General features: G+C 41.4%; 1 protein-coding gene across 2 annotated transcripts in view; it reads right to left on the bottom strand.

Moving 5' to 3' along the window:
* The window catches only part of ADGRA3 (adhesion G protein-coupled receptor A3), a 180,080-nt gene that overhangs the window by 113,232 nt on the left and 44,560 nt on the right, over positions 1-22,288 (bottom strand). For both annotated transcript variants that reach the window (XM_003411288.4, XM_010591394.3), the window contains exon 2: positions 9,611-9,682. In XM_003411288.4, the coding sequence (XP_003411336.1) occupies positions 9,611-9,682 (72 nt within the window). The remainder of the gene's footprint in view (positions 1-9,610; positions 9,683-22,288) is intronic.

The following is a 22,288-nucleotide window of genomic DNA, read 5'->3' as shown; positions in this document are numbered from 1 at the left end:
GGGTGCCCTGTGCGTCCTGTTATGGGGTACTCGTCACACTGCACTCTGGTTGCTTACACTGTCTTTGCCAACAGAGCTGAAGTTCCACCAGGGCAGGGTCCATCTCTATTCTCCACCATGAGCGTTGTTGCTGTTGTTAGTTGCTGTCGAGTCAGTTCTCTCAAGGGGACCCCAAGTGTTCAGGGTAGAACTGCTCCACAGGGTTTTCAAGGCTGTGACCTTTTGGAAGCAGATTACCAGGCCTGTCTTCTAAGGTGCCTCTGGGTGGGTTCGAGTTGCCAACTTTCCAGCTAGAGGTCAAACACTTAAGTGTCTCTGCCACCTAGGGACTCCACTCAGAGGGTGGATGGACAGGTAAGTGGCTGAGAGGCAGACTTACATTAACTGACCTTCTGTCTTCACTATAAAATATTTTTAGTAAATTATGATTAACCATGAAGTCATTAGGATATTCATAAAGTCAGATAATGTATAGAATGCTGCATCCCACCCATAACCACTTATATTTCTCAATAAGGGCAGGGGGCCATCCATGATGCCTGCACTTGACCTTCAAAGAATTCAGCAAATGTGTATGGGTATTCCAATACAGACAGAAAAGTGTTTGTGGCAAACTGTTAATAATTATTGGACCTGGATAATAAGTAAATGGGTGATATGGGGGGGGGGGGTTACTACACTATTCTTTTAATCTTTCTGTATATTGGAGAATTTTCATAATAAAAAATGAATTTTCCTCCCCAGTTAAGTCCCAGGAAATACAATTAATCAACAGGTCCATTTCATCAGTTCCTATCACCCTCTCCCACTCCCCGACCTGCCCCAATCCTGCCCTCAAAGAGATTAGGTGGTCTTACGAGAAAGTTAAATCAGTATGTTTTTAGCTTGCATTGCATAAGCTAAACGCTCTGCAAAGAAAAATACAGAATGCCAGTTCCATTTTTTAAACACATACCTTTACCTTTTCAGGTTTTAAACAAGAGCTGTACATAAATCTGTGGCCAACGATGCACTGTGCATGTTTCTGCAAAACACCTGTCATGAATAACTGAGTACTGTGATACAATTTTAAAGATACACTTTTTCTTTAATAATAAAAATTTTTCAGCATATGATATAATATTTAGTAATACCCATTATTAGTAATCAGGCATGTTTGTAATGAGATCCTCTTATGTAACACTCCCTCGTGCCCCAAGCCACCCACAGCTTCCCTAGCAAACATGAGTCTAACTTTAGAATGTACAGCTAAATTTGTGTTGGATTATTAAAACACCAATGAAAAGATGGACAAAAGGAGTGCAGAAACCAAATTAAAGAAATGTATTTAACACTTCTTAGTAAACGAACTCCTTCAGGAAAAAAATATGAACCGTATCAGATAAGATGCTTTTTCCAAGTATCAGAAACCTCTACTCAGACAGTTTCAACAGTAAGGAAATTAACTCTCTGGCATTATAGAAACCTAGAAGCAGGCAGCCTCTGTGGGTGATTCCAACCACCTCTCAGATCCACCATCCTCATCATATCAACTTGGTCGTCAGATCCACCATCCTCAGCGTATCAACTTGGTCGTCAGGCCGGTCGCTCAGTCACAGCATCCTACATCCAGAAATCACCTCCAAGCACAAATTCATGAAGAACAAAGACTTTCTTCTTGTGTCTCATTAGGAGCTTGGAAATCTTCTCCAAAGTCCCACCACATCGCTCAAGGCTAGCACTGGCTCTGTCAGTCCCTAGGAAGGGAAGCTAACCTGCTCGGTAGACTAGACCCGTCATTTGGTGTACAATGAATGTTGGGGGGTCAAAAACATTGAGCACTACGCAATCCCAGCATTGGTAGAGTATCTTGAGGGGGAGGGAGATGATACCACTAAATAAACCAGAAAAACCCAAACTCATTGCCATCGAGTCGATTTCAACTCATAGCGACCCTACAGGATGGGGAAGAACTGCCTCATCAGGTTTCCAAGGCTGTGGTCTTTAGGGAAGCAGACTGCCATGTTTCTCCCGAGGAGCAGCTAGTGGATTCAAGCTGCCAACCTTCCAAGATAGCAGCTTTAACCACTAAGCCACAAAGACTCTTTGTCATGAAATACTGACGATTAAATATATAACACAATACAGGGACGACAATACTATAAGATGAAGCAAGAGGGAGGGAGGTAAGGAGGAAGGGAGGAAGGAAGACAGATGACAAACAGATAGCTAGGTATATCTTCAGAGATGCATCTGGGTAGATTCGAACCTCCAACTTTTCAGTTAGCAGTTGAGTGCACTATCCATTTATACCAGAGACTGCCCCTTCTTTACTCATTGTTATTGTTGTGCACTGTCAAGTCAATTCCAATTCATAGTGATCTTACAGGACAGAGTACAACTGCCTAATAAGATTTCCAAGGCTAAAAAAAAAAATTTATTTTTATTTTTTTATAATCTTTAAGGAAGCAGACGGCTGCATCTTTCTCCTGAGGAGCAGCTGGTGGGTTTGAACTGCTGACCTTTTGGTTAGCAGCCAAGCACTTTAATCACTGCGCCACCAGGGTTCCCCCCCTTTATTCATAGCACTTGTAAAGTTTGCTTGTTATATCAACTCTATGTCTCGCCCCATTAAAACACAAGCTCCATGTTCTAGGACCCAAGCCTAGAACAGTATGGGCACTTGATAAATACCTGCTTAATGAATTCATTGATTTGCATCAAGCCTTGCTATTAGTCTAAGCACTTTTTATGGTTTTAACTAATCTGATATCATAAATCAACATCACTCATCCACTGCATGTACTTTTAAAAGAATGGAAAGTAATCTTCAAAAAGGTAGAACCAAACTAGGAAATTAAGTTTCCTAGATGCCACAAGAATTCAGTTACTGTGTTATAAAAATAAAAACCTGAATTTGAACTCCTAAATTAAAGAAAAACTCGTCCTCATTATTCCTATAAAAGTAAAAGCATGCACACACGCACAGACATGTGCACACACACGCAAACAAGGGTACACGTGTGCACACATACACAAATGCATGCACGCACGCACGCGTACACACACACACAGCGTTACCCTCTCGGGGGTACAAATCCAAAGCAAACAGTGGAAAACAAGAAGGCTCCCAAATAAAACCCAAGCATTTGGAAGAACAAACTGGCAAGCCTCAGACAGAAGGATCTATTCTAGATGGAGGTTGTGAGAGTGCGTGCACCCCAGGCCTGTTTTACTCTGTGGAACATTTAATACATCAGAAAGAGAAAGCGAAGCCTCTTAGGAAGTGTATCCTTCGACCCGAAAGAACTGCCAGGGACAGCTTGGCCTCTCGATTTCCTCAATCTCTGCGGGAAGAGGATATTGTTGTTGTTGTTGTTGTTGTCAGCTGCTATTGAATCGGCCCTGGACTCAGGAGGGCCCCAAACACAAAGGGATAAAACGCTGCCTGGTCCTGTACCATACAGATGATCGGCTGCAGATCGGACCATTATGAGCCATAGGGTTTTCATTGGCTGATTTTTGGAAGTAGGTCACCAGGCCTTTCTTCCTAGTTCATCTAGTCTGGAAGCCCTGCTGAGACCAGTTCCGCATCATAGCAATGGGCAAACCTCCAATGACAGATGAGTGGTGGCTACGCATGAGGTTTACCGACCAGGAATCGAACCTGGGTCTGCCACACAGAAGGAGGGAATTCTACCACCGAACTACCAATGCCCTCTCAACCCAGGCAGCCCTTACTCTTCTCCCCTGCCTGCCTTCCCTGCCCTACTGAATCCTACCCCATAATCTGCACACTTTGGCTCCAGTTATTTTAAGGTCATAGAACTTTGAAGTCCTGGCTCTGGTTTGAAAAATTACTTGTTCTACCTCCTGCCTTTTACTTCATATCCTATTCTGTTGTGTTTTTACATTGTTTGGCTAATTTATTCTCATTTTCAAGGTCTCTAACTAGCCAAACCTGGACTGCAAAGACCTTATTTAGCTGGCTATGTGTCCTAGGTGGAGTTCTCCCCTGAGACAAGGATATAATGGCGGTGGTTTTATTTGAGAGGTGATCTCGGGACACACCAATAAGGAAGTGAGGAAGTGAGACAAGAAAGAAAAGGAAGCCAGTAAAAGGTGCTGTGCTGAGAAGGTGACAATCACATTCAGTTAAGACCCAGTCCCCTGGAGAACTCTGGAAGACAGTGTAGAACACCTGAGCCATCCCACCTGAAAGGGTATTTATCCTCCATCTCTGTCAGTTACGAGTTGAGGGATGCTGGGGCAGGGATGGGGTGGTGGTGTTGCTAGATGCTGTTCAGTTTGTCCAAACGAAACACTGCCTGGTCCCACACCATCTGTATCATGGGTGGGGTTGCAAGTCAGCCCACTGTGATCCACAGGGTTTTCACTGGCTGACTTTCAGAAGTAGATCACAAGGCCTTTCTTCCTAGTCTGATTTAGTCTGGAAACTCCCCTGAAACCTGTTCAGCATTATAGCAACACACAAGCCTCCACAGAGGGATGGGTGGTAGCTGTGTATGAGGTACAATGGCCTGACCCAGGTCTCCCACATAGGAGATGAGAATTCTCCTTCTGAACCACTGCTGCCCCGGGGGTAGGGTAGTGTAGGGTGAGTGATTTTCACTCCAGTACTGAGGCGAAGAAAGCACCTGGGTTTACATATGGAAGAGTCAGAAAGGGACAGGAATGACGGGAGTTAAAAGAATAAAGTATGCTACACTGTGTTCTAAAACAATTTAAAAATGTTGTCATTCATGTCACATTAAATCCTCTACTAGGCTAAATAAATTTATGTACATGTATCTTAACAACCGATCCCAGAAGCTACCCAGGTCTGTTCTAAACCATTCCTCACCACCAACCATCAGGCTCCTATAAGGAAGAGCTCAGCACTCAACTAGCGACACCACCCTTCTGTTGAGCAAGGACTGCTCTGCTGCTCCCTGGGGAGCTCCCGAACAGGCTGTCCTGCCCATCGTGCCTCAAATGGCAACGTGGCCGTTTCTTCTCAGGTCTTTGAGTGAGGCGTACAGTTTGCACTCAATTACTAACCTAAAGGTTGGTGGTTCGAACCCATGCAGTAGCACCATGGAAGAAAGGCCCGACAATCTGCTTCCATAAAGATTACAGCCAAGAAAGCCCTACAGAGCAGTTCTATTCTGAAACTAGTTGCCATGAGTCGGAACTGATTTGATGGCAAGAGGTTTGAGTTTGGGTTTGATGTATCATGCTGGGTCCTGGGATGTCTGAGATTTTTCTTCTTCTCTGGGAAAGAGTCCCCAGCTACTCTGTCCTTGGATCTAGGCCCTATGTCGATTTATATGGTCTCTTCATTGCACCATACTCAACCTGAGTAGAGATGGGGTAGCAGGCAGAGATGGAAGGCTTTCGTGGGGACCCATCACCATATATAAAGCTCTTTCCATATTCCCTCTTAACTCTCCAATTAGCCCACAGAATGTTTATCTAAGGGAAGAAAAAATTTCTCTTATTTATGTCTTTATTTATTTATTTATTTTCAAATCTCTTTTCTACACTTGGGCTAGGCCTTTAGGAACTTGACGGCCAAAAACTGGTTCCTTTTTTCTCTTTTGTCATCCTTTCCCAGATGGAGAGTATTAGGAAACATACTTGAATTAATGTATCAAAATGCTGCAGCAATACACTCACAGGGCTTGTGTCTGAAGTGAGAGACCCCAAGGCAGAGTCCTAGCATACAGGCACAGTCTCTGCAGAGTCGAGAGACAAAGCCACCTATATATACTGTGGATAGTGTGACAAGACCCAGCAGTAAACCAGCATCATGAGGAGAACCTTACGATGGTGAAAAATCACAGAAAAGCGTGGACTAGAGCTGTCTCACAAAGGAAGGAAGAAATGGTCCCTGGATTTGGCTACAGGATGAGGACAGTGGGGCAAGAGGGTGGAACAGTAAGTGGACTAACTGGTTAAAAAAAAAGGAAAATGACAAGAGCTATGAAAACAGAGGGTCTTAATCGCAAGGAGTTGGTATGGAAAGTACAGAAGCTATAGAGGCTTTAGCTTTATAATTAGCAAATCAAATCAAACTGGAGAACAAGAAAGAGTAGAAACTGTAAATATAAGAAAGATGGTGCTGGGCTCTTGGGGTGGGAAGGCTCCCCCTCCACTGCACCCCTCCCTCCCTGATGCCCCAACTTCCATGTCAAAGTTAGAAAAACGGGGTTGTGCTGGCTAAGGTCTGAGAAGATGTTAATCAACCCATGGTAGTAAACTCCTGGCAAAAGGGTCAAATAGCTGCATGTGGAATTGCTTCGCTGTCTCCAAACCCAAAAACCCACTGCCGTTGATGCCAACTCATAGCGACCCTACAGGATAGAACAGAACTGCCCCATAATGTTTCCAAGGAGCCACTGGTGGATTCGAATTGCTGACCTTTGGGTTAGCAGCCAAACACTTAAGCCACTGCACCACCAGGGCCCCTTGCTGTCTCCAGTGCCCTAAAACTAAAGTGAAACCAAGGCGAGGGGCACCTCCATGATAGGCTGGTGGCTTCCTCTCTGCCATTTCAGCCTCCAGTCGCAGCAGGAACCTGCAGTACCAAGTAAGGGACACTATAGGGTCACAGGGGGCAGCCCTGTCTGCACAGCACTTCTCTGTCACTCTTCTCCTCTCCTTCCTTCCAAGGGGCCAGAACTGTTAGAGCCGTGACATACTGTCCTCCTTTCTTCTTGAACTGTCCGTTCTCCCACAAAGACAATGCTGCAGGCAGGTCCAACGTGGGCAGGCACGGCTTCCTCACCCTACACAGGTGAGGCCAGGGCTCAGGCCTGAGCTCCGGATGTACGCAGAGGATGCAGAACTTAGAGCTACTGAGATAAAGACATTCTCCAGCAGAGGAGGCCCAGCCTTCAGAGCCATCACTGGGCTTTTAGGCTGAAGCCCCTCAACAAAATAGTCTTTCAAAGTCCCCCATCTACATATCTCTCTATGTTCCCACCAAGAAGAGAGGTGGTATTCTGGGAGTCAGGTATAAACAGACCCCTGGCTAAAAACAATCACAACAGTGTCTTAATATCACCCCAAATGGCAACCTAATACAATATTTCTAACATGTACAGATTTATTACCAACAAATGGCTGAAAATAAGGTCAAAGACAAAGGGAATTGAAAAGTAAACATAAAAAGGGGTAATCCACACCACAGCACAGAACATCAGCTGTGCTTTGCACACTTTTCAGGATGCATATAAACACCTACATCAATCCTAGGTGCCCAAAATAAAACATGTTTCTAAACATAACAAGACACCATTTATAACACAGGAGTGCCTGTCATCCTTCCTTTTTGGAAAAGGGAAGACCCCACTGATACCTTTAATTACTTACTGAGCACCTATTAGATGTCTGACAAGACCCTGCACACTAAGGGTGTTCATCAGCCACAATGACTCTCGTCTGCAAGGAACTAAAAGCCTAGTGGGAACTCATGGCCTCACGTAACTATAAAGTCTAGAGTCAGGGAGGCTTCAGCTAGGTTCTTCCAGGACTCCCCTCTGCACCACCACTTCTGTGTGTCATGAGCAGATGGCTTCTTTACCAGAAAGAAGTACAACCATCTTTTCTGGTGACAGTGGGGAAATTTCTTTCACAAAAGCCCCAAGTAAATCTTGATTCAACTGTTGTTGGTGTTAGCTGCTGTTAAGTCTGGCCCTGACTCACAGCAACCGACGTGCTACAGAGTAGAAAAGCTCCACAGGGTTTTCTTGGCTGTAATATTTACGGAAGCAGATTGCCAGGCCTTTCCTCCATGGAGCCGCTGGGTGGGTTCAATCCACCGAGACCGCAAACCACCTGCACCACCCAGGCTCTTCTCCATTCAACTAAAATGGACCAAATGCCCATTCCTGAAGCAGTGATTATGGAATGTGTGTGAGGAGCTGTCCGGAGCCCAGTCAGACCTGGAGGTAGGGCCATGGTTGGCATCCTCTGAGGCACACGGACTGTGTGGAGCATGGCAGGAATACTTGATCAAAAGCAGCAAAAGCATCTAAGAATTAAGGACTGCCATGCCAAGAATGTTCTCATGGGTTGATCTGTGTCCCCCCAAAAGATATGTCCACATCCTAATCACTGGTACCTGTGAATGTGACCTTATTTGGAAACAGAGCCTTGCAGATACAATTAGTTAAGACAGTATGAGGTCATACTAGAGTGGGGTGGGCCCTAATCCAATTTGAGTGGTGTACTTATAAGAGGAGAAGAGACTCAGAGACACAGACATTCAGAATGCAAGCAACATAAACAGTCATTGTCTAAAATTCACCAAAGTAAAAAATAATGAGTGCTACTTATAACACATCTGATCATAAACAACACTAGACCTGGTTGCAAAGCAAAAACATAACTCTCTTCTCAGAGAAGAAACTAATCTGAAGAGCTAATAGCCTACGCTAGCCATGGCCTCATCTACCCTGAGACCAAAAGAACTAAATGTTGCCCAGCTGCCACTATCGACCATTCTGATCAGGGCCACAAGAGATGTACCCTGATAGAACGGCAGAAAAATGCGGAAACAGAACCCAAATTCTTAAAAAGCCAGACTTACTGGACTGGTTAAGACCAGAGAACTCCCTGAGAATATCACTCTGAGATACTCTTTATATAAATCTTAAACTCAAAATTACAGATGGAACACAAAATAAAGGATATCATCTGTAAGTACAATGTTCCGTGAAAGAAACATCTATATGAGACCAAAAGGTCAACAATTACTCTAAGGCAAAATTGAGAAGATAAGGAAACAGAACAACCAGAAAGCAATTAAAGAGAATGTTGATACATCATGAAATATGTAACTAATGTCACTGAACAGCTTGTGTAGAAACTGTCAAATGGGAACCTAATTCGTTGTTTAAACTTTCACCAGAAACACAATAAAATATTATATTAAAAAAATAACTATCATATTCAAAGATACCTAAAAAGTATCAAAGTGTATCCAAAAGTTTATCTTAACTTTTTTTGTTTAATTCTACCTACCCGATAAGGTAAACACACTTCATGATATAGAATTTCAAAACAGCATCTAAGTTTTAAGCCAATGGTCAGCAAACTACAGCCCATCTCGTGTTTTAATAAATAAAGTTTTATTGGTATAGACACACACCCATTCATTTACTTATTGTCAGTGGCTGCTTTTACACTATAATGGCAGGGCTGGGTAATTGCAACAGAGACCAAACCCGGTAAACAAAACCTGTTGCCATCGAGTCGATTCCAGCTCATAGCAACCCTATAGGACAGAGTGGAATTGCCCCATATGGTTTGCAAGGAGCGTCTGGTGGATTCGAACTGCAGACCTTTTTGGTTAGAAGCTGTAGCTTTTAACCACTATGCTACCAGGCAACAGAGACCACACAATTTAAAAGATTTATTAGCTGGCTCTTTACAAAAAGTTAACGAGTCCCTGCTTAAAGTAACTGCTTGTTTTTTAAAATTCAGTTTTCGAAAATTTTCACAGTAGCACGTTGGAAAAAAACTCAATTTTTACTTTAAAAAGTTGGGAATTTAGTGATAGGTTTACAGTAAAAATGCATTAAATAAAAGCAGTAATAAGAAACGGTAATAGAAGAATACTCACAATCTTTCAAGAAGACTTAACCCAGAAAATGAGCCATTCTTCAGCTCGGATATTTTATTATTACTCAGAATCCTAAAAATGAGAGAGGGGGAAAAAAAAAGTAAGTCGCCTGATATATGCACATCATCAATGTCAAAATCATTTAGCTCGTTATGCTTAAACCTATGAGGAATTCGAAGAAATCATTTATTACCAAAAGAATTTTTGAGATGCCTGATAAAACAGGGACATCTTTCCCTTTCTTTGAGAAACTACCTAAAATAGCTCACTCACACATTCCGTCATATGTTAAATCATTCCTGTCACCCTTAATCAAAATTCTGAAATGGAAAGGGAGAGAAGTCGCTACAGAAGAGCTGTTAAGTCCCATATAAGAATAAAGAAAGCCATGTCCATTTATATGGCTATTCAGCTTGCACAGGCTAGTCGTATGTTCCATTTGAATACTTATTTAAAAGCTGGAAACTAAACAGAAACACGTACTACATATGCTCTATAAAATACTGGCCTTACAAAGAAATAAAGCATCTCCTAGATATCAATTCAATAATGCTGAATACTACCTGTAATCTAACAGTAAATAAATCTACAAGTCTTTGTAAATACGTTTTTCACTCACACTCACATATTGACACAGAGAGGTGCATCACAGTATTACATCTCACGCATTAAGATATCATTCTCTAAAAAATGAACTGAAAACAAAAATGGGTTAAAAGAAGTCACAGTCGAGCCTACCCCTGGCAAGACTAGCTTAAAGAGTGACAACGTGAACATAGTTGTGCTTCCTCTTTAGGCTTTGTTGCTTTATGCAGCTTGTGCAGTTTTAAATTCTAATGAAGAGTTTCCATAAATAACGTGAAAATGTTAAAGGTTCCATACAAGACTGGGTAGAAGGGTGGACTCAAGCTAAGGAAAACCAGGAAACCGAAGCACAGAGCAGTTAAGCAAACCTGTCAACATGACACTACAAATAGAATAGAGCCAGGATTTGAACCCAGACTCCAAATTCCACATTCTACCACATATTCCAATGTTGGTCAAGCGGCATATTACTAGTGTTTTCAGAGAAAAATTCTCCATTGCACACGGCATTGCCAACTTCAGGGGCACCCTTCACAGTCGGTACTTTGTGAGCAGCGCCCCCTGGGACAGTGCAATACAGCGATTCTGTGTAAGGAAATCAGTTGGCATCCTTGGCACCCAGGAACTAAATACAAATAAGCCAAAGTGCCCTCGGCCACAATCTCAGAAGTACTTGAAGGTTAAAGTCTCCACAAGGTACAATCATCATCCAAACCAGGACACTTCAGAAAGTGAAACAGGGTGGTGATCTCAATAATTATGCAGGGACAAAAGGCACAAATTGAGAATGTCCTGAACAAAGGGGACACCCTGCTCAAGGGGACAGTGACATCTGCTACTTGAGACCCACAGCTTGATGCTGTCTGACAAGCACTGTTTTAAAGCATTCTACCCCCTGGCCACAGTGAGGATGGCCCTGTAAACGTAAGCCCTAGTACTTCTGCTAGAACTAAAATGGAAGGTACTCTTCCAACACGACAGACGGCCTGGGGACAAAACCAAAGCAGAAAAAGAGCCAAGAGTAAAAGGCAAGTTCTGATGTTCTCAGGTGCCTCTGGATCCAGCTATTACTGAAAGAAGCCGCATCTCTCAATCTCCCACTTACCAAAGACGAAGAAAAGTATTTCTTTCCTTTTTTTTTTTTTCCCTTAACCTTTAATGATGTGCATTTCCAGTATCAGGAACTGTAAAAAATCCTCACAATTACAGTTTGTATCTATGTCATGGATTGAACTGTGTCCACACAAAATATGTGTCAACTTGGTTAGGCCGTGATTCCCAGTATTGTGTGGTTGCCCTCCATTTTGTGATTGTTATGTTAAAGAAGATTAGGGTGGGATTGTAACACCCTTACTAAGGTCACATCCCTGATCCAATGTAAAGGTAGTTTCCCTGGAGTGTGGCCTGCACCATCTATTATCTTACAAGAGATGACAGGAAAGGGAAGCAAGCAGGGAGTGGGGACTTCATACTACCAAGAAAGAAGCACAGGGAGCAGAGCCCATCCTTTGGACTGGGGGTTCCTGCTGGGAAAAGCTCCTAGTACAGGGGAAGACTGATGAGGACCTTCCTTCAGAGCCCACAGAGAGAAGAGAAAGCCTTCCCCTGGAGCTGAGACCCTGAATTTGGACTTCTGGGCTACTAGATGGTGAGAAAATAAATTTCTCTTTGTTGAAGCCATCCACTTGTGGTATTTCTGTTATAGCAGCACTAGATGACTAAGACAATCTGTATTTTTTAACATGGAAAAAATGTTCACAATATAAAGCTAGGAGAGAAATACAGGGTATCCAATTTCTTGTCAAAATATAAATCTACATATATTTAGATAAAGAATCACATCTTATGGTTGTATATACAAGTATTAATAGAGAATAACTCTGGGTCCTAAGATTTCAGGTATCTAAATTTTATTTTGTCTAAATTTTCATTCTAAAGAGATTATTTGTATTAAACCAAACACAAGAATTCATTTGACCTTCAATTTTCTTTTGATATAAGCAGAATTTTTAAAAAATCCTGCTCACGCAGATAACATTTCAGAGCTTTTAGGAATTTCTAAAGTCAAGTATCTCTAGGTTTGAATGCCAGCTCTATCACTTATACAAGGTGTGCTCATCTCGGGCAAGTCACTTCACCTCTCCATAACAGACTTCTCTCATTCTTAGACTAGACAGGGAAGAAGAATATTATCTTCCAAATACTAAAAGGCAAGTATAAAATAAATGGTACACTCAATGAGTGCTCACTGAGTTTCAGACCCTGTTCCCTTGGTTCTAGGATACACATCCTGACCATTTTCGTGTTTCTGAAGTCAAAATGGATCTTGCCCACACCCAATGCTGTGGAGTCGATTCTGACTCATAGCGACCCTGGAGGACAGAGGAGAACTGCCCCATAGGATTTCCAAGGCTATAGTCTTTATGGAAGCCAACTGCCACATTTTTCTCCTGTGGAGCAGCTTGTAGCTTTGAACTGCTAACCTCTCAGTTAGTGGCCAAGCACTTAACCACTGTGCCACCAAGGTTCCTGTGATCCATCTTGCAATCAAAGTATATTATTATTGTGTAGTACGGGGTCCCTCCCAAATGCTGCTACTAAAGGAAAGACACGGATTCAAGAAAACATGGTAAACATTACAACTAAAATACAATGCCATTTATTCTGGTCAAAGCTGCAAAGGGTTTTAAGCATTTGATAGTAGGTACAGGCAGAGGCAAAGTCAGGCTCACGCACAGCCACAACAGTCTCCAGAACAGGCTTTTTCAAGCAGCCTGGCAATGCATATGAGCAGCTTCAATCCTTGTTCCCCTGAGTAGCGATCAATCCTAAGGTAATAGTCACCGAATCTGACAAAAAGTATATCCAACTATATCTATTTCAGAATGAAATATAACAAAAAAAAAAAAAAAAATTAGAACTTATCAAAAAGGCCATCTGTAAGAGGATGATTGAAACAAAATTAGATGCAAACAACAAAATTGCATGCATCCACTAAACAGTGATTCTTTCAAAGGAAATCTGACAAAAAAGGCATCTGGGAATTGCTTACAATAAGTTAAAAAGTAATAAAATTAATGCCATTGATTGAAATGAATGTATGTATACACACACACACACACACACAAAGACTGAGAAGTATATCAAAAGGATCACTATCCTAATGATAAGATTTCTATTAATTTGTTTTATTTTTTATAATCTTATGGCATCTTTCAATATCCAGAATATAAAACTCTCAATCATAAAATATGTTTCCTCTTTGTGATAAACATAAGAACTTGAGTAAATGAGTATACTCTGAAATTGAGTTAATTTTGAATATATATCTTAGAAATAAAAAACTGACATGGTAAATATTATAATTATGCTTTGAGATTAAAGAGTCACTTTTATTTTTTTATAATCCAAAATATTTATGGAATGACTGACATTCGCAACTTAATAGACACCAAAGGTAGTACAAAGAACATTGGGCCTGGTATCCAGAGTCCAAGGTTTTAATTCAGCCCCACCACTAATAAATGACTTAGTTTCACAAGAATAACTTCTCTTTGCTAGATAGACTTCAATCTCATCATTTGTAAGAACAAAAAAATGAGAATAGGGTTCTCATCTTCCATGAGGGAAACTCAGGTTCTGTCCCTGGCCAATGCACCTTGTATGTAGCCACCACCATCTGTCTGTGGAGGCTTGTGTGTTGTTTTGATGCTGAACAGGTTTCAGGGCAGCTTCCAGATTAAGACAAACTAGGAAGAAAGGCCTGGCAATCTACTTCTGAAAATCAGCCAATGCAAACCCTCTGGATCACAACAGTCCAATTAGCAACCAATCATGGGATAACACAGGACTAGGTAGCATTTGGTTCTTTTGTACTTGGGGTTGCCATCAACCATTGACTCGAGGTCAGCTAATTGTCATTAGCTAAAAAACTAATAATTAACTGATAAATGACTTAGTTTCATGACAGTCACTTCATTTTTCTAGACAGGCTTCGATTTCATCATTTGGAAGAAGAAAAAATGAGAGGAAAATGATCACCAAGATTCCTTCCAGCTTCTTTTAATTTTCTGTGATTATTCATGTTTTAATGAGCAGAGCTGATGAACTTTACGGTGGTTCAGAATTTATAACCAATAAACCAAAAATAAAGGAATGAATGAAAAAAATACACCAGCTACAAAGCTCAATGACATTAGTATCCCACCTCTGAAAGAAAAATGAAAACCAAATATGGAAGTAGCTTGTGAAAAATTGCCAGGATGGTGACTGAATTACGCCCACTGAGATTCAGTATCACTTCCGCAAAAGGACTGTCATTTGCTTGGTCATAAAGACTTTAGTACAATAAATGATAGATTTTATTGAGGAGAATAAAAAATGAAGACATTTCATCACACTTAAAAAGTTATAACTGTAACCTTAAAAATACAGTTTACAACCTCATGTTAATATATTCAGCCTACACATTACTTGATGTGTTTAAGGATTTTGTGCAAGAAAACAGGATCAGGATGAATAAATCTACTCTGTGGACAGCTTTTATACCCAATTTTGAAACGGGAGACTATGAAACTAGGAAACACATAATATCATGTATCATTATGAACTGAAGGCCCATTCATAATCAATATTTTTGCTGACATCTTTGAAATTTCAAAGTTTCTAAAAAAATTTCAAAGTTTCTAGAAGGTAACTAAATGAAAAATATAAAACTTGACCAAAGTTATAAAGCTCATATATACCCATTTCTATTCTATACTAATGATGTTAACGCTGTATGATCTATAGACAATGCTTAGGAATGCTATCTCGGCTCATGACTCTTGAATATAAACACCATAAGGAAGAGTCTGATGTCCACTGCTACCACTTAACACAGCTCTAAGTTAGTTCAGTATATCACTTATGCTGAAACATGAAAAAAGAAGTAAGGCTTAATATAGACATGTTTTTTAAAATGTCAAATGTTTATGGAGCAGAAGAAAACAAAAATTAAGTGTTAGAAGTTCTCATTTGCTTGATACTGCAAGTCCCAGAATGGAATGAATCACTGAAAGCTGTTAACATCACCCCCACCTACTGTGGCAGGAGCTACAAAATATTTTCCTTATAAGAGCAATTTGAAAATAGATTTCAACAGCATTAAATATTCAGATCAAGGGTAATAAATACAATTCTCAAAATCAATCCTTGGAGGGAAAAATCAGATAAATAATCAAAGAAGGCAAGTTGGCTGTAGGATTATTTTAGTAGGTTGAATGGTGGTCCTCTGAAAGATATGTCTGTCCAGAACCTGTGAACATGACCTTATTTGGGAAAAGGGTCTTAGCAAATTAATTAAGCTAAGAATTTTGACATGAGATCATTTTGGATTATTGCTGTTACTTCCCCTGAAGTCAACTCTGGCTCATGGCAATTCCATGCATAATAGAACAGAACGTTGCCCTGCCCCACGCCATCCTCAAAACCACTGGCGTGTTTGAGCCCCTGCTGATAGGGGCTCAGCTTAAAGCACTGTATTGAACAAAGTTCTGCTGTGATCCGTAGGGTTTTTATTGACTAATCTTCAAAAGGAGATCACCAGAGCTGTCTTCCTAGTCCCTTAGCCTGGAAGCTCCATGAGTGACCGTGCTGGTATGTGGGATAGCTTCCAGCATCATTGCCACATGCAAGCCACCATGGTATGACAAACTGACAGATGGGGGGAGTATGGTGGGCCCTAAATCCAATAACAAGTGTCCTTAGAAGAAAAAGAAGGCCAAGTGAAGACAAAGGCAGAGACTGGACTTTTGCAGTCATAGTCAAAGAACGCCTTGAGCCACCAGAAGCTGGAAGAGGCAAGCAAGGATTCTCTCCAAAGGCTTTCAGAGCGCATGACGCAGCTGACACCTTAATTTCAGGATTCTGACCGCTAAAACCGTGAGAGAATAAGTTTCTGCTGTTTTAAATCACCAAGTTTGTGATAATTTGTTACAATGGCCACAAGAAACAATTATTTAGGATTGGGCAGGATACAAAGTAATACAAATACACAAAAATATAGGAACTGTTAATTATGACCTCCGTATAGCAATGGTAAACCAAAAAAAAGAAAAAAACCAAACCTGTTGCCATCAAGCCGATTCCGATTCATAGCAACCCTACAGGACAGAGCTGAACTGCCCCATACGGTTTCCAAGGAGCGCCTGGTAGATTCGAACTGCTGACCTTTTGGTTAGCAGCCGCAGCTCTTAACCACTACGCCACCAGGGTTTTCACAGTAATGGTAAGCAGTTATTAAAACAATGTTGATGCTTACTATGTCCAACGGTGTTCCTATCTGCACACGTGCCCAAGTCACAGAGCATAACACAGGAAAATGAGAGTCGCAACAGTCAGAAATGTTCACTAATAAATTTGCTACTTAAAAAATTGGCTCCCATTAAAGCTTTGTTCCCCAAATCGACTACAGAGTAAAATCTCTGTGTTTAAATACATGATTTTATTGGGCAAGCTACAGTAATGTTACAACTTAATAGGCACTAATTATGGCGTTGGTAAAGGGCATTGAATATATCATGGACTGCCAGAAGAACAAACAGGTCTATCTTGGAAGAAGTACAGCCAGAATACTCCTTAAAAGCAAGGATGGTGAGACTTCATCTCATGTACTTTGAAGAAGGACATCATGCTTGGTAGAGAGTCAGCAAAAAAGAGGAAGACCCTCAATGAGATGGACTGACACAGTGGCTACAACAATGGGCTCAAACACAGCAACGATGGTGAGGATGGTGTAAGGCCAGGCAGTGCTTTGTTCTATTGTACAGTGTCATTATGAGTCAGAACTAACTCAACAGCACCTAACAACAACAACAAAATCGCACAGGATACAACTGATAAATGAAGACCAGCAAAAATTAGAAGTTATTACTATCTGAAGAAAAACCAAGAAGGAAGTTCCACTGCTGAAATCTTCAAATGAGAAAAGCAAAACAACTGCAGTATCAAGACTAAACAGGAGTCTAGATCACCACTGAAGACGGTTCTGTCCTTCCAGCAGTGGTCTGGAAATCTGGGGAGGTATTACTGGCTGTCACAGTGACTGATGCTAGACCTATGCGATTGTGAAAGGCTGACTCATACAAAATAAATTTTAAACTACGTCACTTACAAAGGAGCCACAAGAGCTTCCGATTCTGATGCACGATTAATCCTCCCAAATGTAACTGACTAGCGTGTAAACGAGGGAAGAGCTGTTACCAATTCGGAAGATGACAACATTGATGGCAAGACTACTACACGCCGATACAGAGGCCGTGTCAGTCTCCATTTGTGACCGCTGCATTCGCGACGCTATGTACGTGTCATGCATCTGCCTAATCCTTGATTTCTTTCAGTATTACTGTGCCTGAGCTCTTACATATTAAAATACATACGATTTTTTAAAGAAATTACTCTCCTTTTTTTATATTGCTGCTATTGCTGAGTGCCACAGAGTTGACTCTTCACTCATAACGACCACACGTGACAGAGTAGAACTACCCCATAGAGTTCTCTTGGCTATAACCTTTACAGAAACACAGTGCCAGGTCTTTCTCCTGCAAAGCCACTGGGTGAGTTCAAATTGTCAATCTTTCAGTTTGCAGTGGAATGGTATCAGGGTGATATATTGACATTTTTAAATTATGCGTATAAGAATCCCAAAATTTAGTTTGATTCAAAATTAGCTAACCACAAAAAATTACATTGGACATAAGGAAAGACAGGCAGACTCAGAAAGAGAAAATGGAAGAAACGCAGCTTTAGAAGAGATAATGGCTAAGGGTTGTCCAAACTCTTGAACTTGTTGCCACTGAGTCGATTCCAACTCATAGTGACCCTACAGGACAGAGTAGAACTGCCCCATAGAGTTTCCAAGGAGCGCCTGGTAGATTCAAACTGCTGACCTTTTGGTAAGCAGCTGTAGCACTTAACCACTACGCCACCAGGGTTTCCAAGGGTTGTCCAGGACTAAGGAAAAGAGCAAATATGACATTTTAAAATGCAGTGCATTTTTAAAACTTTTATTTGATATTTTCAGATCCATAGGCAATGTTAAAAAAAAAATAAACAACAAGTATTTACAACTCCTATCAAACACAAAGGACTAATTTCCCAAATATATACACAGCAGTTAAAAAAATCAGTAAGAAAAAAAATCCCCACAGGCAAAACTGGCACAGGCCATGAACAGACAGTTCGATAACAGTAAACTCTAATGGATCTTCATCAAATGAAGGGTATACAACTCAATCATAAAAGAAATATAAATTAAACTACCAAGATACCATAAGTCACTTATCAGAGTAGAAAAAATGTGATAACGTATTTCATATTGAGGAAAACTGCCACTCATATTTTGCTGTAAATCCCTACAATCACTATGAGGAGCAAATGTACATATAATATTTGACCCATTAATTCCCTTTCTGGAAATTTACCCTGAAGGCACACTTGCACTTTGCAAATTACTGTATGTATTTACTGAATAAAATTATTCATTGCATTACTGTTTGTAAAAGCTAATGATTGAATGTTTAGGTTGGTTCCATTAGGAGGAAATTGGTCAAAATAAAGTTTATCCACCAAATGGAACACCATGTGGCTGGGGAGTTGTGGGGTGGGGAGTGAGAAAGCTGGTTAGGTACTCATACAGAAAGATCAGTGAGATTCAGAACAATGTGACTAGCATGCTATCCTTTGAGAAAAGGGGGAGGAGGATAGTAAGAGTACATACTACTAGCTGCTTTTATAGGTCCCTAGGTTGTGCAGTACATCCACAGTGAACTGCCAGAAATTTAAGCCAGATACAGAAGGAAACGTGGAACGAGGGATATCACTGCTGATGTCAGATGGATCTTGGCTGAAAGGAGAGAATACCAGAAAAATGTTTACCTGTGTTTTATTGACTATGCAAAGGCATTCAACTGTGTAGATCATAACAAATTATGGGTAACAATGCAAAGAATAGGAATTCCAGAACACTCTAATTGTGCCCATGAGGAACCTGTACATAGACCAGGAGACAGTCGTTCAAGCAGGACAAGCGGATACGGAGAGGTTTAAAATCAGGAAAGGGAGGCATTGGGGTTGTATCCTTTCACCATACTTAATAAATCCATATGCTGAGCAAATAATCCGAGAAACTGGACTATATGAAGAAGAATGGGGCATCAGAATTGGAGGGAGATGCATTAACAACCTGTGTTATGCAGATGACACAACCTTGCTTGCTAAAAAAGTGAATCGGACTTGAAGCACTTACTGATGAAAATCAAAGACCACAGCCTTCAGTATGGATTACACATCAACGTAAAGAAAACAAAAATCCTCACAACTGGACCGATAAGCAATATCATGATTAACGGAGAAAATACTGAAGTTGTCAAGGATTTCATTTTACTTAGATCTGAAGCCTCCGCCGAGACTTCCCCCCCTCGCAGCCCGCCAAACCACAGCGTCTAACTGCAGTTTGGCCTGACCACACCGGGGCCCTAACTGCAGTCTGAATTTGGTTCCAAAACCCCACGCATGCACGAACCAAGATTTCGAAGCATGCGTGGGACCTGAAGAGCTGTGCCCTGAAACTGTCCTTGGACCTCAACATCACCAACGTGATTCAACATCTCAATGGCCAAATGTGGACACAGGAGGGCTAAGAAGGGTGGAGAGTTCCAGGCACCAAACCCAACCCCCAGACGTCATGGGAAATAAAAAGCTCCCCAACCCCCCTCAGACAGCGAGCACGTGGTCTTTTAGCTGTTAAGCCCCATGTCACTCCTTGTTTGCACAAACGATAAATTTCCACTGTTTCCCTTGCAACTGGTGGTATGGCATCCATCTTATTTTGATCAACTAATAAGACAGGACAAGAATCCTTGTTCAGTTACAGATCCACAATCGAAGATATGGAAGCAGCGTCAAGAAATCAAACAACACTGCACTGGGCAAACCCGCTGCAAAAGAACTCCCTACGGTGCTAAAAAACAAAACTAAGATGTCACCTTGAAGACTAAGGTGTCTGACCCCAGCAACGGCATTTTCAATCGCCTCATATGCATACAAAAGCTGGACAATGAATACGGAAGACCAAAGAAGAACTGACCCTTTGAATTGCAGTGTTGACGAAGAATATTGACTATACCATAGACTGCCAGAAGAATAGACAAATCTGTCTTGGAAGAAGTACTACCAGAACATTCCTCAGAAGCAAGGATAGCGAGACTTTGTCTGGCATACTTTGGACATGTTATCAGGAGGAACCAGTCCCTGAAGAAGGACATCATCCCTGGTAAAACAAAAGGGCCAGCAAAAGAGAGGAAGACCCTCAAAGACCTGGACTGACATAGTGGCTGCAACGATGGACTCAAACGTAGCAAAGATTGTAAGGATGGTGCAGGACCAGGCAGTGTTTCATTCTGTTGTACACAGGGTTGCTTTGAGTCAGAACCAACTCTATGGCACCTAACAACAACAGATGATGCAAAAGGTATGTACTCAACTGCTAAAGGTTGGCAGTCCAAACCCGCCAGGGGTACCGAGGAAGAAAGGCTCAGAGATCTGCTTCCATTAAGATTCCAGCCAAGAAAACCCTATTGGGCAGTTCTGTTCTGTAGCACGAGGGGTCACCATCAGTCAGAATCCACTCGACAGCAACTGATATTTAGCAAATCAAAATAAGAGAGTTATCTACTGGATTTAAAAAGATTTTCATTTTGAAAATCTTTATTTTTAATTTACTCTTAAATCTATTTTAAAGTCATACTTAATTCCACGTCATTAGCGATTACAGAAATTTTACTGTATTATTGACTACTTTGTTCATCAATGTTTATTGTACCTTATGTCCTCCTCTTGACTGAACGCATTCAATTATTTCTACAGAAAGAAATCCTGGGTGGTATGCTTCGTTCTTTTGTGTCAAAAAATACGTGTTTGCCCTTGCTCTATGATATCATCTTATTTTAACAGCACTTTTCTTTAGTTATTATCCAAAAAACCCTGGTGGCACAGTGGTTAAGTAAAGATCAGCAGTTCAAATCCACCAGGCACCCCTTGGAAATGCTACGAGGCGGTTCTACTCAATCATTTAGGGTCACTATGAGTTAGAATCGACTCAAAGACAACGAGTTTTCTGTTTATTCATTATCCAAAATTATTCCATTCAGGTATCTGTATATTCACTGAGTTTCCCACACAAGATCAAATCAGTAAAGAGCAGGAATCCAACTTGTCCACCATTGCATCCCCAGTTAAAGCAACATAAGGGTTAACATTCAAGTGATTATCGCATGCAGTCACATTTCTTGGTGCTTTATGTGGATTTACTTACTTCCCCTTCAGAAAAACCTTATGATATAGGTACTATTATTTTCTCTGAAACAATAACAAAAATTTGCTGGACAAAGGAATTTAGGTAACTTGCCAAGGTTCACACTAAGTGGCAGAGTCAGGGTTCAGTGCCTGGTACATAGTAAGTGCCTTTGGTGGCCATGGGGGTGTGCCAATCATATCTCGTTTCCACAGGAGCACATTCAGCTGACAGCCTCCAGCTGCCCGGGTATACATGATCTGCCTCAGCTTTCATGAAAAGGGTGTACACTTCACATGCAACACTCAGCCTGTGACTGAGCTCAGTGGGGATTAGAGGGCTCTCCATCATACGGGCAACCTGTGTACCAGAGCTTCCTATTGGACTGGCTAAGACTTTCTCACAGCTGCACTGCATTTTGAGGTCTTTCCTGCCCAATCCTCCTGCCTTCCCTTTCTCCTTTCACAGGTCTCAGACCTGTATCCCAGTCTGACGGCTTGCCAATCCTACCTACTTCTGCTTCCTGTCTTAGTTTCCTAAGGCTGCCATAACAAAATACCACAAAGTTCATGGCTCTAAAGAACAGGAATTTATTTTCTCACAGTTCTGGATGCTGAAAGTCCAAACCAGGGTCGTAGCCACATCAATTCCTTCTGTGGGCCTCTCTCCTAGTTTCTGGTGACTGCTGGTGATTCCTGGATTTCTTTGCTGCTATATAAGCATCTACCTCCATCGTCACCTGGCAGCTCCTTCTCTGTGTC

This window comes from Loxodonta africana, chromosome 5 (genome assembly GCF_030014295.1).
Source record: "Loxodonta africana isolate mLoxAfr1 chromosome 5, mLoxAfr1.hap2, whole genome shotgun sequence".
Taxonomy (NCBI): domain Eukaryota; kingdom Metazoa; phylum Chordata; class Mammalia; order Proboscidea; family Elephantidae; genus Loxodonta; species Loxodonta africana.
Note: the sequence above shows the minus strand (reverse complement) of the source record. Positions and strands in the feature narration are given on the sequence as shown.